General features: G+C 46.2%; 1 protein-coding gene across 1 annotated transcript; it reads right to left on the bottom strand.

The window, feature by feature from the left end:
• Positions 1-4638: 4638 nt before the first annotated feature.
• Cbln4 (cerebellin 4 precursor) lies at positions 4639-11790 on the bottom strand. Its single transcript, XM_021156310.2, has 3 exons — positions 10352-11790; positions 7293-7409; positions 4639-5878 (listed from the first exon to the last, which is right to left on the bottom strand). The coding sequence occupies exons 1-3, from the start codon at positions 10631-10633 to the stop codon at positions 5681-5683; spliced, it is 597 nt and encodes a 198-aa protein (XP_021011969.1). The 5' UTR covers positions 10634-11790; the 3' UTR covers positions 4639-5680.
• Positions 11791-17306: the final 5516 nt, after the last annotated feature.

The raw sequence follows: 17306 nt of genomic DNA, 5'->3' as shown, positions 1-17306 counted from the left end.
TCAACTTCTTGGCCAGGGAGCTATATAGACACAGTAATGCCAAGTGCTGCCCTGTGCCTGGGCAGTAATTCCCACGTACAGCACACCTTGTCTGTTAGCTGCTGGGTAATGGCCCTCCCTGTACTCCCACCTCAAGGCGAGCCCAGCCGCTGCTTCTCGGATTTCATTCTTCTTTTCTCTAGAACGCTATGAAAGAAAACCATGAAATGACTCCCTGGGCGGACAGGTCAGTCAAGCCATTTATTTTTAACATTTGTCATGAAGATAAGAAAGAAAACACAAGAATGTGGACATAGTTACCCACACCACACTAATTTCTCTGCATTTTCTGTCTGTTATTGATTATGCTTTGACAGCAAAGCTTCAACACAACAAAAACAGAGAAACACCAGAGACAGGCTGGGAAGAAATGGCTGTTGTCCAGCAGAGGCAGTGCTACCCCCCAGAGGGGAGCACTTTGTTTACAGGGGAAGCAAGCTCTAATTCCCTCTGTGACTCAGAACAAGTGCTGCTGCAGAGGGAGGTTCTTTCCTCTGGAGATGCCACGAGATGCCCTGTGCAAGATGCCATGGTGACTGACTCACTCACCTGTGTCTCCAGTCCAGCATCTTTCCTTTACTCAGAACCATCCTGCAACCCTTGCTTGGTCTGTCCCAGTTGGTTCCCTGGCTTTCCCCACTCACAGAACAGGATTCCAGACTGGTCCTCTCCAAAGCCTGGGCCTGAAGGATCAGCACTGCTAGCAAAGGTTGAAGCATCCAAAGCGGTTAGTCACATGTAGACTCACATGCCTGCATCCAGGCATCTGCAAGAACTACATGGGTTGAGGCTGCCTGATGTCCTATGTGGCCCCAAGGCAGGCAGACTCCCTTAGAGATAAAGCTAGAACTCCTCACATGGGGCTACAGAGGTCGATCAGCTGTTAAGAGCACTGGCTGCTTTTCTAGAGGATCCACGTTCAAGTCCCAGCCCCAACTCTGTCACTACAGTTCCAGGAGATCTGACACCCTCTCCTGACCTCCATGTGCACTGCATGCACATGGGACACAGACATTCCTGTACATACTCATGCACATAAAATAAAAGAAATAAATCTTTAAAAAAATAATAAAAACTTGCTAAAATGCAGATTACAACTGGTTGGGTCTGGTGTGAGTCTAGACTCCACAAAGGTTTCTAACAAGATCCGGAACCTGTAGGTGGTACAGTTCATAGGTGTTACTATGAGTAACAAGGCTGAAGATGACAGAGGTCTAAGTCAGCAGCAGCAGCTGAGGGTGCAGCAGGCAGCTGTTACCCTCGTAGAAGCACAAGCCCCTCCCAGATCTGCTCCCTCAAAGACGGCATCTGATCCAGGTCCCCGGGTGATTCTTATATGTGTTGGCATGTTAACCTGTGTCAGCGTGTTGGTTTGAAAAGCCGACAGAAAAGTTTAGGGTCAAGGTCATAGAACTAGTATTGCTCTCACAAAGGTTGAGGGTAGCAAGGTTCTGTGTGTGTGTGTGTGTGTGTGTGTGTGTACACGCATGTGTGATTTTAATCTTGAAAGCCATACAGAAAGCTGACCTGTATTAGTAAGGGAATAAATGCTAACTTCTTCAATACTCTCCTCTGCCAAAGAGTTTCTAGGGATCAAATTGTGCCAAGGACTTGTATGAGAATAGTGAGCAATGGCCATATATCTCTGTTTTCAACACTTATAGCCACCAGGTCAACCAATATAGGAGCTGGCTAAGCCCAGAAGACACTGCTGCCCAGTGGTTTATAGAGTCCAAGAGGGTGAATAAAGCCTATGGCCCTCAATGGGAATACAAGGTGGGACCGCACCTACAGGCTGTTTTGAGCGATAAATCCAGCTTTGTTGGTCTTTAGGGCCAAGAGCAAAACAGGGAAAGGGAGATGTCAGACATGCTACAACCTTAGGATCTTGCAGCCCACAGCCTGTTATGAGGGTGAATTCATCGATGTTGGTTGACAATGTTTGTTTCAAAAATTAAAGTGGGGGCTGGGTAGATGGCTCAGCAGGGAATACCACACAAACAAGAGAATCTGAGTCCAGAACCCCAGGACCCAGGTACAGTGGCATGTGTCTGTAACCCCAGGGCCTGGGAGGTGAAGCCAGGAAATTCAATAAGGCTTAATGGACAGCAAGGATAGCCAATTGGTGAGCTCCAAAAACCCTGTCTCAAATAAGGTCAGAGCAACCAAACAAGAGACTCAATGTGGACCTCTGGCCTACACACACACACACACACATACGTACATACAGGTATACATACATGACAAACATGTAACAGGTTTATACACAAGACTAACGTGTACACATAATATAAAGCAATAATTTGCTTAAAAGAAAAAGTAGAGGCTAGAGACTAATAGAATACAAGAGAGAATAACTAAAAATCAAAAGAAAGAGGTCAGCAAACTTAACTCAGTAATAATACTTTAATTTTTAAAAAATGTAATTAGATCAGTGAAGTCCGTCCTGGACCATGGACAGCTCCCTCAAAGCGTGTGGAATCAGGCAGATTCCCTGCACAGCTCTTTCCTTCAGCTTGGTTCACATGAGTTTCTTTCAGGAGGAAAATGCTGGCTGTAGACAATAGCTACGGACATTGCAGCATGTTGAGGGGCCAAGGCAAACACGGGGCTCAATGAGCATGCATTTTTTGCACACATCAATTTCCAAAAACAATTTATCAAGTTACAGAATATACAGGGAGCACCTAACGGCATTTGTGAGAGTATTTATGAGACCACTTCCGTACTTCATCCTGGTCCATCCCAGGTCCTAGTTCCGTCTTCCTTGTGCCAATCCTCACAGCCTCCACACTCCTTCCTAGTGCCCATCTTATACCCTCCACAGGTTTGCTTGTTGTTCTGCCCATTTAGGAGCCTTAAATGTTGGGTGTGGCAAAATTCAGTGATCAGCTTCAAGATCCCAACTCCTGCTGTCTCCCAAGCACTTCAGGTGTGTGACTGAAACTTTGTAGCCAACTGCAGCCAACTGCTTCTTTGCAACTAAAGTAACTAAAGCTCAGAGAAACAAAAGAACCTGCCAGAGTCACAGGGATAGGGAAGGAAGTTCGCAGTGCTACATCCTGTATCTACCCAACCTTGTCAGTGCTTTTGTGACTACATCACCCCTCCTCTTGCTTGTTCTCACTCAAGCTAGTTTTATTTTTTATCTAAACAATGTGTCTGTGATAACTCTAAACCTCCTAGAACCTAGTTAAGTTGAACCCCCATAGTTCTCATCCTGGCCTGAGCTCTTCACGTGGACTTCAGCATCACGGACCTGATGGCCACAGTCTCAGGTCTTCCCCAACACACAATGGATTGTGCATTCCAAGATGCATATGTTAGCCTTAGTTAGATGCGTAAGTTAGGACATAAAGCTCAGCACTTCACCAATGCTCTTGCATGTTCAGAAGAATCAAGAAACGTAAAAGAGGCACCACAAAGATGGCTACAAGTCCACTTGTCTAATACATTGGTACACTGGCCTGTTTTGATAATAGCCTAACTCTCACCATCCTGCCATGGGTGTCTATTGGTCATTTCCATACTCTTAACTCCTGTTGCCAAAATAATGACTAACAGATCTATTCCCTTATGACTGCCCTGCTGTGATGTTCAGATGCAGACTTGGTTTGCATAGATGGGGTGGAAGTAGCCACTAGGCAGAGTTGGTTCATGGCTAGAGCATCCCAGTGCTCTATGAAGGAAAGCCACTCTTGTTATCTCTGTATGCAATACTGGAAAACAAAACCAGTATTCCATATTATAAAATCAAGGTTATTAAGTGAAAGCTAGCAGAGGACAACCTGAATCAAGAACTGTTGCCAGGATCTTCAGGGAGTTCTTTCTAGGAAAGAGAGAAGTCTTCCTAGAGCTGCCTAAACATCCTATCATGGAGATCAATCAGACTCTCTGGAAGTTGTGCCAGAGTGGCTCTTTTATAACATGTTCCCTGTGGCTTCAGCTACAAGAGGACCCTTGCCCCAGCAGGGCCACAGACCTAAAAATAGAACCACCACCACCACCACCACCACCACCACCACCACCACCACTACCCATGTCTTCCCCTTCAAAGAGAAGTGCCGGGAGCAGGCAGAGCCTTTGCTACAATCCTCTGGTTAGAGATACCAGCCTGGATATTGGCCACCAGTCATTCATACATGGAACAACCTTGTGATAGTTCAAGAGATTGTTTTAACTTCATTTTCCTAGCAAGTCCTTGTGAAGGGAGAGTTTGCTAAATTCATTGATTCCCTTTTGGCAAGCTTGCAACTCCTGGATTTGGACAGATTAAGTAGAGTAAAGATTTCCTATACTTACTCAAAGGACATTACCTAAAAACTCAGGGAGGTTTTCTTTTTTTCTTATAGGAAAAAGGAACAAGGAGAAGGGAGGGAGGGGAGGAAGAAGGGAAGGAAGGCGTGAGGGAAGGATGCAGGAAGGGAAGGGATGATGGAGGGTGGATGAACTACATAAAAAGACACAACCTTAGAACCGAAAGGACCAAGCCAACCATTTCACTAACATATAATAATCTTTATTCTGTAACAGAGACATAAATAATTTTATGAATTCATATGACCTATACAAAAGACAAAATAAGATATTGCACTAAATTTAGTGATGGAGTATCTGGATTTAATATTAGCTGAACAGATAAATATATACAAGTTAAGGAATTAAGGCAAAAACCAGATGATATTTCAAACACAACAGGAGATTTGAAAAATAGATACAATTAAAAATAAGGGCATACTATCTCCAGTTAATAAAGTGGTCATAGTGAAGGAGAAAATATTCCTTATGGGTTTAATAAAGTAGCTATTATCGATCATGTTAATTGAGGTTGAGCGATAGAGTATTTGATTGCCCACCGAGGAGAGGTACTTTGCCAAGGTTTGGGGCTGAGCACTAGAGTTGGGGTAAATAACTTCTTCTTTGTCAGATTATGATCTGTTTTTCCTATTAGAAAATATAATTTGGAAAATATGACTCTTTCACATATATAATTAAAATACAACTATGGAGCATTCATTTTAGGGGCAGGAGGGAGGTGATGTGGGTGAGTTCAGAGTTCAGGGACATTTGGAGGAAAGACATTTGTTACCTTATGGGTAGAGAGAACACAACGCCAGTCACTAAAATACAATCCCAGTCACCTTAAGAGAACAAAACAAACAAATTCAAAAGTAATTGCAATTTGTTTTAAAAGTATAATTAATAATCAATGTATCCACACGTGTGTACATGTCTTTGGCAGTTCCACTATAACCACTGAAGTCAGAACTTCCAAGTTTTCTAACTTTCAGACCCATTAGCCTGTCTTTCAAAAACAAAGAAATAAAAACCCCACATCTGCAGCCTATGCTGTAACAGCAGGAAACTAAACAGGACAAACCTTGAGACGGCTTCTGACAGTTAACACGTAAGCAGATCGGGGATTTTCAACTTTTAGAGTCCCGATCCACATATAAGGAAACTGGCACACACACGAAAATGATCTGTGAAACTTTGTGTCTGTCCAGACAGGTTTAGAATTCCCAAAGAGAATCCATAGTCACCCATGAACAAAACAGTAAGAGACATCAATCCAAGAGTGCTCTTCTGATAACCCAGGGGTGGGCACCCTCACTCTTGGGCATCACGGAGAAGTCGGGTTCTATAGAGGAAACACCAGAAAGCCAGAAAACGTGGAGTACTGCCAGCCGCCGAGCAAGTTACCTTTCTCCAGTTTTAGGTAGACCTTATCTTCTTTGTCCAGGTACAGGAGCACTCCATTGGTGGCGGCTTCACGGGTCACGTCTTTATCACCAGCAAATGCAGAGATAACTGGTTTTCCATTTAACATCAAGTTAACCTGGAAAGAAAAATCACCCACCCCCAAAAAAGCTCCCTTTAAAATCGACATCTGTGCTAGGAAACAGTTCAAAGCATGACCTGGTCAAATATTTGCTATTTTAGAAATATTCTTCTTTCCTTTCAAACTGGACATATGTCAGGGTCAGATTTAATGTGTGTTTGTGTGTATGTGAGTGTGTGTGTGTGTGTGTGTTTTTCTGTGTGTGTATGTTTTCCAATGAAAATTTCCTTATATTCCTACAAAAATAACGCCCTCCAGAAAGCCATCTAATCATGTGGAAAACTGACTTTCCCTCAGTGTGGAAACAAAGCTAACCACTGGACCAGCCTCTTATGCTCAGCTTAAACTATTTGGTAACAAAGTTATCCACTAGCTTCCCAATGTTGACCTAACCCTGACATGGTCAGATACCACCAGCTGCTCCCAGCAACTGAGAAGGCGTCTCGGTTTCTGGAATTTGCACAGCAACAAAAGTCATTTGAGATGTCAGTTTCCAGGGAAGTAGATATGTTCACTACACACTCCCTTTCTCTAGGTTAAGATTAATATGGAATAGATGAAACCTAAGGCCGGTCAGTTGATCCAGTCACTGGGATATAAAAGTGGCAGATGACGGTGCCATCTATTAATCATAGGGACATAAAATATAATATAAATGCTAAGCATTCAATGTAACATATTCTAGAACTCTATAAACATGCACTACACTAACTATGCAACTGGGGAGAAGTTGCTAGAAAAATAGAAGCCAAAAATAAGCTCTAGCACACCAAGCTCCGCACAGCCTTTCTCAAAAGTGTCATCAGTAGCTGGCTCCTTGGTAGTTTGGTGGCTTCAATAGTTAATTGCAACCCACAATTTTTAAATGATAGCAAACCTGTTTTGTTTGTTTTACGTCCATTTGTAAAGTTTTACGAGACTTTTTTCTGTATAAGTTTGAGTAACTTTTATTTTGGCATGAGATAAAAGTAATATAGTCCATAGAGATCCCTGTCATGGAATCTTTGCCAAGCTGTGTTGTTGTGGTTGTTGTTGTTGTTGTTGTTGCATCACACCGTTTTTAGATGGTAGTAACCTTGTTTTGTTTATTGAATGTTCATTTGTAAAGTTTTGTAAGTTTTTTTCCATATGAGTTTCAGTAACTTTTGCTCAGGCATGAGATAAGACCAACCCCCTGTACAGATTTGTGTCGTGAAACTTTCCCAAGCTGTGTTTTGTTGTTGCTGTTGTTGTTTTGTCTTGTGTTGCTTATTTTTCTACACGCTTTTGTCACACACCCAAGTGGATGTTGTAAAGAGAAAAAAAAATTGCAAATCACATGCCTTTGAAAACAAACAGAAAAGATAGACAACTATCTTTATGATGCAAGTACACCCTGCAGAGGCGAGGAGCACTCAGTGGGAGGACGTACCTGGATGGTTTGGCTCTGGTAGACTTTAATTACGTGAAAACTGAAACTATAGATTCCTTTCCTCGGTGCCACAAAGACAGATTCCAATGTGAAAAAATTACCCACGTTAACCAGGATCTACAGATAAAAAGCAACAAATAACGGCAAATTATAGTTTCCTCCCATGAGTAAAATAAATTCCTCCCTCCTCCCCTTCTTCTTCCTCCCCCTCCCCCATTTCTTTATATGGTCCTTCTCTCTTTTTTTCTCTCCTGTTTCTTCACTTTTTGTTTTTTTTTTTTTAAATAACTAACTTCAGAAACAAAAGAGAATAAAACAGCTAGTCCTATGTCTTTCTTGTTAAGTGACTTGGAAATAAAAGTGCATACTGGAAGCGTCTTCTACCTTTTAAATCGTACAGGAAAAAAGGTAAATAATAAATACAATGACTGTGTTGCATTCATGTGTCAGTTTCCAGGCCGAGGTGTCTGGGATCACCAGAGTACCCTGTGAAGGTCTGTCTTAGCTTTCACTGAGAATCGGAGGGAAGACATCGGCTGTTCAGTTTCATCTCCACAGTCTATGCGCCTTCCCAATGTCCAGAAGGGACATTACCCAGCCAGCCAATCGGCATCCTGCAGTAATCCCTGTGTTCTCTGCAGTAATCCCTGGACACACCACAGAGGCATGTTATCCCCTCTACCATGGGGCATTAGCCCATGGCACCACAAGTTGGTGCCACAGAGATGGCAAAGCCAGGTTCTTCCCCTAGTCTCTGCCAGAGCTGTCCTCAGACCGATGGCTATTATTTTTGTTTATGTGCCATCTAAGCCTTAAATAACATACATTGGCACTGAATCAGCCCTGGCTGGGTGCCAAGAGAAGGGCATAAATGTGGACAGTAGACCGGGTGGTCTTTCCGTGCTCTTCCGTACCTTGTTTTATCTTCCTATCAGTCACCTGAAATCTATTTGAAGTTCAAAGGTCAAAAGTGAAAATTTAAGTTAGTTGCTGTTTCTAAGAAAGCCACAGTGTGCCTTGTGTTCCAGCGTGTGTCCTGGTTGTGACATTAACTCTGAATTTCTGTACATTCTCGGTCAAATCTCGGTGCCTCGGAGGTACATCCCTTCCTGGGAGAGCATAAGAGCCCAAACAAAACAAGGAAGCTTTCTTTCATGTCTCACCAAGAAATAAATCCGTAACAATCAGATGTGTCTCTAAAGATATATTTCCTGCTTATTAGAGTTAGTCTGCTGTTATCTGTCTTAAACATCATCATCTTGTCAAGATTAACATATTTCGTACTTCCTGCTTCATTTCCTCAAAGTGCACCATGCCTCTTTACAGCACGCCAGAATGTCAGAACACTTAGGTAAATGCACCAGCCTCAGCCCTGCCTTGAAATACAGATCTGTGTGCGGTGTGAGATCCCAGCTTCCCACCATAAGTATCAGCTCTCTGCCCTCTGACGTGTGACCAGATGGACTTTCTAAAGCCCCGTCACCAGCTGTGCACAATTCCCTGACAAAACATCTTTTGCCAAGCACGTTAGAATAATGTAAAGTGCTTAGCCAAGACTGGGAGACTGGGACACAAGAGGCATCCTTTATTAACAAAGTAGAGGTGCCAATTATTGTTGATCAGTAAACACGAAGCTAGCCTCGGAGTCTGCAGGGTAATAGAAGCATCCAAGCACGTCAAGATTTATAACTAAATGTGTCTTGTTGTCTCAAAGATGCACGGCTCCCAGAACAAAAGAAAAACCCCTTTCCTGTTCTAATTGGTGGGAAGGACATTGAAAAGAATGCCCCAGACAAAGATAACACAATGTCCACGAGGAGGCTTCAGCATTTAGATAATGCACTAAAACACAGACCAGGCTGGCGTTAGTCTCCCTCTCCATCACTTTGTTAAACACTGCACCAAAATCTCTAAAGGGATTACTTAATTCATTTTTTAAAAAAATTATAGCTATCCCATTCTAAGCCTCTAGGGAGACATCTCTGTCTCTAGCCAGCTGGCAAGTGTCTTACTTAGAATTAAGTCAAGAGCACGAACATCACCCGAGTCTTTCCAGGCACGTCCCGAAACCCCACTTAACCCGCCTGCGGGACTCGGCATACAACTGTAAACTGTGTGACTTTGGAATAAGACAGACTCCTGGTACTGTTGGAATTGGAACCAAAATGCAGGCGTCAGGGCTTTGCTAAGCTGAATCCCAGGGATTGCTCGTCACTCCTGTCTACAGAGCCCTGAGCAGCTGGGCAGAAGCTGCAGCTTTCATCAGTTTCAGCCCCATCCCCTGGCTGCTACCTCAAAATCTGTGCTTTCTCAGCAAATTACAATGTCCTGGGGGAACCAGAAAGGGAAACCCAGCCCCCAGCGCTTACCTGCCCAAGCTCTATGCAATTACTCCGTCCCTTTTCCTCCTGCCTGGACAACTTTTCTGAGTGGAGCAATAGTGAGAAAGGCTTTTGATCTCTACCAGGCGGGGTGGTGTTAATCCAGCTACCCTGGACCCTGCGGAGTCACCCTAACTAGAGATCTGGAGATGGTCTCTGACCCCCCAGAACCACACCCCTAATCCTCTGTGTCCACCTGGAAGGGTCCCTGCACCTTGTGGAACCCCAGAGCCTTGTGGAGAGATGAGCCTCCACCTGAAAACACAAGCCAAACAATTCAGACTGTCTAATAGGGCCCCCCTCAGGAACGCCTCCAGGGCACCTGCTGATAAGTCTGAGCCAGAGGCCCAACTTCTCTACCATTAAATCTCAGCATCCAGGGACAGTATTCCCTTCAGCCCCTGATGACCTGTTGCTGTTAAACTTGTCTTATCTCCAGGGGCTTTCCTCTGCGCTCCCAAGCCACCCACCATGCAGGCCTCTGCCAAAGACTACGGGACTGAATGGAGGCTGTGGTTGCTGGGGAAGGGAGGAAGCTCTGAGTTTCAAACTGATACCTTCAGTTGATAAAACGATCTCGCCACATCCTATTCATACTAGCTGAATCTGGGCATGCAGCCCCCGATACCCAGAGATCACCCATCCCCATGTGCGCTCTGCATCCCTCGGGAGTCTGACCTGATCAAAGTAAATGATGCGAGTCTTGTTGCTCATCTCAGATGGCTCGTGGTTGGTGCTCCGAACCGCCGAAAAGGCCACCTTGGAGTTTGCTGCCCGGACCGATATCCCCAGAGGGGAAGATGATGATCCCTTGGAGTCTGTAGCTGGGTTCGAGTCGCACACCACCAGACACTTGCCCTCCAGAACGATCGGTTCAGTGTCATTCTGTGCCCAGACAGGCAGCACTAGAATCAGCAGAACGGCTGGTACCACGGACAGCGCCCGGCGCGCGGAGCCCATGGTGAGCCGCGTGCGCAAGCGGCAGCCTGGCGCTTCTGCTCCCGGGCGGCGCCTGCTTCCACGGGATCCGGGAGCTCGGGAAGACGCCAGTGGCTAGATCGACAGCGCTGCAGGAACAGCGGCGGCGGCGGCAGCAGTGGCGCGCGCACTTCCACCAATTCTCAGGACTGAAGTCTCCCTTCGAACTGGCTGGCTGGCTCTGTTACCTTTGTCCTTTAAGGAGCTCATGCAGAACTCCTATCCTAACTCCTCCACCCCCAAATCAGTTTTGCCTGGGGCCACTGCACCCACACTTGTCCCTTGACATCTAAAAAGTCTCCAGACCCTCTCAGTCACACCTCAAAAGAACAAAATAAATTCTCACCCCGAACCCAAGCACTCCTGGTGAAGCACAGAGCTGAAGACACAGAGGGGACTCCGCGAGTAAACGCTAGCAAAGGTGGCTAGTGCCGAGCGGTGCGGGTGTCGGTCCTGTCCGAGGGACTCTGGTTGGCGCAGGAACAAATTACAGAGGCAGGAGGTGTTTTCGGGGATGAGAAGAATGCCAGGTTATGTCCATGGCTAGGATGCTAGCGACTCCCACTTGCGCTTGGTCAAAAATTCCCCCAAAGCCCGGTGTCACTCCGATGTAGGTAGGCGGCAGCTTAGTGCCCGTCGCCAAAAGCAGCTCTAAGGTGCAGGGCGCCTACTGCCCTGGGTTCCCGCGTCCCTGCGCACAACTTTGTGTCTCAGCGCGCAGTGCAGCCGGGAGGGACAGCGCAGAGAGGGCACCCGCGCGCTATTTATAGGAGTGCTGCCTGCAGATGGCTTTGGCTCGCCCGTTCATCCCGTGGATCCCCGGAAAGCAGAAAAGGCGTCCGGTGACCCCAGCGGAGCAGCGCCTGTGTGACGTTGAACGCACCCGGACAGAGCGGGACGCACGGCGCTGCCTGCTGCCAAGGTCTGAGGCCACTTGATTCCCCGAAATCGCACTGTGTGTATGCAGAGGATGATGCTCACCTGCCTGCGCCTGCCGGGGGTCCGCGGCTGCTCGCTGCCAGCTCCACCTGGACCCGCAGAGGGAGTTGTGGGTTCCCTCACCCTGCCCTGCGCAAGACTCTCTGAACCGAACGTGGCGCTGCCAGCTCAGATGTAGAGATGGAAGGACCTCGGCGAATCTGCGCGGTTTGCTATCTGACGCTAAGAGGACCAGCCAGTGTCCCCCAACTGCGCCTGGTCAGGAGCTTGTCCCACGTAGCCCTCGAACCTGGAGAGCCCAGAAAAGCCTGGGGGCAGTTCTGTGCCCTGGGCGGGGCGGGTGTGGAGGAGGCGCCTGATTTATTTCTTCTGCTCAAGAGGATGAGCCTCAGAACCCACTGGGGCTCACCTTCTCACGCTGTGCAGCCATCCCAATCAGGGGCAGGAAAAATCATAGTGAACAGTACCCCTTAAATGTAACAATTAAAATGCACACCCCGAGAGTACTGCACCCTCCCCCTCTTTGATGTTCCTCCCCTGTGCACTCCACTGCCATCTTGGCCTCTGACTGGCAACTTATTTTCCTTTTCGGAAGCCACGGAAGGGAAGCGGGGAAGCAGAGCTTGGCTTTGGAGTTGGCTGCATGAACCTGACCAAGACCTTAATGAGTGGTCAATACTACCCAAACTAAGGGCCCTGGCTTTCTGGTTCAGTATTCTTTGGGGTTAGGACACTCCCAAATTCCTTATTGACTTCTCTTGACTTCAGCTGCAGGAGAGCAGTGCAGCTATTCTCTAATCAAAACAACATCCCCATGGAAGCAGCCATCAGCCATTCGGACCTCCTGATTAGTACGTACTGGTTGCAAATTGTTTAGAGGTTGCGTCATGTCCTTGGGTCAGATCAAGCTCCCCAGATGGTCATGTGAGTTCTTGGAATGGCGTTCAAGCCCCTCCTCTGCAGAATCCAGACCTACATCTTTAGTCTGATCTCCTAAGGTTCTCCAAGGGAATGTGTGCCACAAGCTCATGCTGAAATTCCAAGTATTAAGATGCAAGGTGCCCCTAGGGTTGATCCTTAGCCCCAACTTCTTATAATGATATAAAGATATGCTGTCTGGAAACACAGTTGAGGGAGGTAGGCAGTGCAGCTTGTGAGTAGCTGGGGCTCTGGGGCTATGCTATTTGTAACAATGTTGCATATCTTTCATCAAAGCTCTAAAAAACAGAAGAGCTTGCCAGGCCTTTAGGAGAGTGCCACCTTGACACCACCATAAACTTCATATAGTCTCTCATATGACCTTTTCTGATGTCCTTATTCAAACACTGATCACTAGTCATTGTAGTGCCTGTGGCACTTCCGTGGTGTGTGTGTGTGTGTACATATGTGTGCATGTGTGTGCAAATGTATGTGCATGTATGTATAAATGTATATGCACATATGTATGTGTGTGCATGTGTTTATGTGTGTGTATGTGTACATGTATATGTCTATGCATGTTCTATTGTGTGTGTGCATGCATGTGTGTGCATGTGTGTATGTGTGTGCAAGTATGTGTATATATGTGTGCATGTGTGTACGTGTGTGTCTGTGCATGTTCTATTGTGTGTACATGCATGTGTGTGCATATGTGTGGGGGGGCATGTGTGTGTGCATGTTGTGTGTGTGTGTCCACTCATGTATGTGCACGTGTCCTGATGTATTGCTTTACGCCTTACTCCCTTGGGACAGGGTCTCTTACTGAACGTGGCGCTGGCTCTCTGTCAGCCAGCCTCAGCAAACCTCCTGTCTCCCCCTTCTCTGGTGCTGGTGTCATAAGCACGTGCATCCACACTTGGCTTTTCCTGTGAGTTCTGGGAATTTACTAGGCCCTCATGCTTGCAGAGCAAGAGCTTTTATTGACTGAGCCATCTCCCTGGCTCCGGGGCTGGGTTTGAGACCAGACACTAGAAGAAAATTGGTTCGACTTTTTCTCTTGTAAGGGTAAGAGTGCCTTCTCTGGCCAAGATGAAGAATCTTAGCTAAGCCTTGGGGTTTTTGTTTGTTTGTTTTTCAACTGGGAGAAGTTTGGGAAAGAACTCTATTGACAGAGCTGTTAAATAGATAATCTTTATCTTCCTCACAAGCCCTGATATATTCTCTCTGTATTCTTTTCTTCTTTTAGGATTTATTTTCCAAAGAAGCTCTTAGCTAAATAAATTTCTTTCTTCTGTCACCAACGAAGTATTTTTGTAGGCCCCAAATCCAACAGGGGGACTGCATTACAGACCCAGGGGCTAAATGAACAGCGACTGAACACTTCTAAATAGAATGCATCCTATCAGTCATGTGTCCTCTAGTACAAGCTAATTGGAGCGAAACTTCTTCCGTGAAACCCAAAGCCAAAGCTTCAGTCATCTGGGTGAAAGTCTTGGTTCCTTGTTAAAAGAAGTCTTGCTATTCAAGGTGACCTGTAGGTGTGGGATGGGGCATTTCCTGCAGTCACCTGCTAGGAAAAGTTATATGACGTTGTGAGCCAATCAGTTATACCTTTCTCCCCTACGGAAGACTGAACTGAGAGAGCTTCAAGGCTGTGGCACTGGCAATCCCTTAAATACCAGAAGTCCATTACGTATCAGAACTAGACAGACTGCTGAGAGGAGGCTCCCAGACTGTCTTTGTCTGGGCTTGGACCTCAAGGCTGAGACAGCTGTGGGGAAGCACTGTATGCTACAGCCGCAAGGTCAGTACACTCCTCAGCTGTCGCTGTCATGTGGGAGGTATGCCGAAGCTGCAGCAGAGTTCGTTGGGATGGCAGGAGGCTTCCATGCTGGTGACTGAAGCCAAGCCTGGAGGCTGGGGAGTTTTCCAGTCCCTAACTTCTGTCAGGCGAGGTCAGCAGCCCTCTGACCTTGGACTTCCTGAGGCTGTCCTGTTATCCTGCTTCTTATCACAGTGCATCCTTGCTGAAACCACTGTTGTTAAATCAAACCACAAAAGGCTGGGGAGAAGGAACTGACAACTGGGAAATGTGAAATATGCAACACTTGGCTCCTGCCAAGAGACTAGAAAAGTCCTCTGCCTGGGGCAGGTTTCCTGAATAAGTCTCCTTAGCCCTAGCGCTAGCACCTCCCTCACCTCCAGCTGCTTCAGGAGAAAGGAATTAAAATCAAGCCCAAGTTGCTTGCCAGATGCTGTCCGAATCTGCCTCTTTTTCTTTCTCTTTTTTTCAGTTAAAGATATGGTATCAGAGATGGCTGAGAAGCTTGTTAGAGCCAGAGGTGGTGGGTGACTAAAGGGCAATGGTATATCTCCAGATATAATGGGGCAGTTCCACAAATGAACTCTCCGTGGCCGTGACAGTGTGCACAAGACCAGCAGGAGCTCAAGGCAGACAGAATCCCAGCCTGAAGTGTGAGGTTCTTTTGGCGTTTAATGCCTGCTGAGAGAAGGGAGAGTTAGTTTCCTGTGAGGATGCTCTAGAGCAGGCCCCACACCCATACGTATTTGGACAACACGTATCAGACTTGATGGGTTCCCTGTGTGTTTCTTAAAGAACGATTAAAAACAGAACACAAAGTTGGGTGCAAAGAGAGGTGGGATTGGATCCGGGAGGAGCGCTGTAGATGGATAGTAACAAAAATACCTACTCAAAAATAATTAAAATATTTTAAAGTGTGGTACTAGAAAACTTACCATCTATGACTCAAACGCTTCCCTCCGCTGAGGTTCCCAGATGCCTTTAGATGCCCACCCCGCCCCCGTTGGATGCCCCCCTCCTTGGATGCCCGCCCTGCCCCCTTTGAATTCATCTCTGTTTCACATCTCTGTAGCTGGGCTTAACTTCTCCACTTGAAAACAAATTATGTCTCCTACGGGAACTTAGTGTTGAGAGAGCCAAGATAGGCAGGATCCAGGGGTGAGCTGCTTCAGAAGATGGTGTCTGTGAGAAGGCGGACAGGCACCAGAGGCACTGGGTTCGGAAGAACTCGCCTGGCTCTGAGTGACTAAAGGCTACAAGCATCCTGTCCAGACAGCCTCGGGTCAGTCACGCAGGCGGTGGGAAAGCGAGAGCACGTGAGCCCGAGGTTCGTGTCCCAGCAGGTCGAAGCTCCCTGAGTTGATTAATTACCCCTCCTTTAAAGTGATAGCTAAGAAAGATAGACCAAGAAAATGTTTTGTTTTGTTTTGTTTTGTTTTGCTTTGTTTTGTTCCATTGAGTGAAAGTAAATGGCTTATGGAGAGCAAAGCCCTGAGAAGAAAGAAGAAGAATATGAGAACCACAACGTTCCAGAGCTATGCCAGACTTATCCCCGTGGTACCTTCTGGAGACAACGAAGCGGTAGGCGATTTAGTAAAGATGGTGCTATCGAGAAAACTAGATGATGATTTCATGATCTTTCAGTTTAATTTACCACTTAAAACCTGCCTGAGATTTTCCTCTTCCTACCTCAATGTCAGCCAAGAAGATTGGAGTTGAAGTTGTCAGTGTGCGGTGAGGTGTCTTGGCCGCCATGGCAGTCACATTTTGACTCTCTGTTTTGGCTTTCCCATAGTGCTCTATGTTTGCACTGGTCAATCTATTTATTACAATATCAAGTTATTGCATTTTTGCTGTGTTTTCTGTGGGCTATGAACTCCCTCAGGAGCACAGGATTTAGTGGCGCATGGAGATGACTAAATAAGTGTTTACTGAGGGGAGAAAAAAAAAAAACCTTACCACTGCTCTGAGATTTCTCCTTGTACAAACAGTATCCATTGAAACCACTGCCAATGTAAGAGGAAAGAGGAAAGTCTTTCAGAAAGTTGAGAGGAGCTTGATATGTTGAGTCCACTCTCTGCTACTGTGTTGGTGACATTGATGTTGCCGTGATAAAACAATGGATACAAGCAAAGTATGGAAGAGTTTATGAGTCTTGCAGTGAGAGAGAGAGAGAGAGAGAGAGAGAGAGAGAGAGAGAGACACTGTAATGACCAGGAAGGCCTGAGAACAGGAAGCTGGATCAGGACGCTAAGAGGTCGCATTGTCAAGGCCACACAGGTAAAGCAGGTAGAAGGACATGAAGAGAGACACAGCTATACACTTTCAAACACTATTCACAGCGAGGAACTCCCTAAGAATGGAAACCCCAAAGGAGTAAAAGGGGGAGTATGGGCACTCCTGACAGTTTGTTCCACAGCGCTTGCATCCTTTTTACTTATAGAGAATTAATGTGTGTGCTGGCTGGTTCTGTGTCAACCTGACACATGCTAGAATCATAGAGAGGAAGGAGCCTCAGTTGAGGAAATGTCCCCATGAGACCCAGCTGTAAGGCATTATTTAAAAAAAAAAAAAAAAAAACTAGTGATCGATGCGGGAGGACCCATTGTGGCCGGGTCCACCTATTGTGGACCCATCACTGGGCTGGTGGTCCTGAGTTCTATATGAATGCAGGCTGAGCAAGCCATGAGGGGCGAGCCAGTAAGCGGCACCCCTCCGTGGTCTGCATAACATCTCCTACCTCCAGGCTCCTGTCCTGTTTGAGTTCTGCCCTGACTTTCTTCAGTGATGGACAGCGATGTGGAAGTGTAAGCCAAATAAACCCTTTCCTCCCCAACTTGCATTTTGGTCACGGTGTTTCCTCACAGCAATAGAATCCCCAACTACGACAATATGATACCTTGTTTTTTACAGTTTTTAAAATACTGCTTTATCTATTGGATAGACCCACTGAGCACAATTTGTGCTCTCCACATA

The sequence above is a fragment of the Mus caroli genome, unplaced genomic scaffold (assembly GCF_978045245.1).
Source record: "Mus caroli unplaced genomic scaffold, Mus_caroli_1 scaffold_2, whole genome shotgun sequence".
Taxonomy (NCBI): domain Eukaryota; kingdom Metazoa; phylum Chordata; class Mammalia; order Rodentia; family Muridae; genus Mus; species Mus caroli.
This window is presented reverse-complemented; position numbering and strand designations above follow the sequence as displayed.

Excerpts from the sequence above, each read along its gene's own strand:
- Cbln4 (XM_021156310.2), bottom strand. The coding sequence starts at position 10,633 with ATGGGCTCCGCGCGCCGGGCGCTGTCCGTGGTACCAGCCGTTCTGCTG. Across the intron at positions 7,410-10,351 it reads GCATCATTTACTTTGATCAG|ATCCTGGTTAACGTGGGTAA; the intron begins GTCAGACTCCCG and ends TTTTATCTGTAG. Across the intron at positions 5,879-7,292 it reads ACCAGAGCCAAACCATCCAG|GTTAACTTGATGTTAAATGG; the intron begins GTACGTCCTCCC and ends TTTTCTTTCCAG.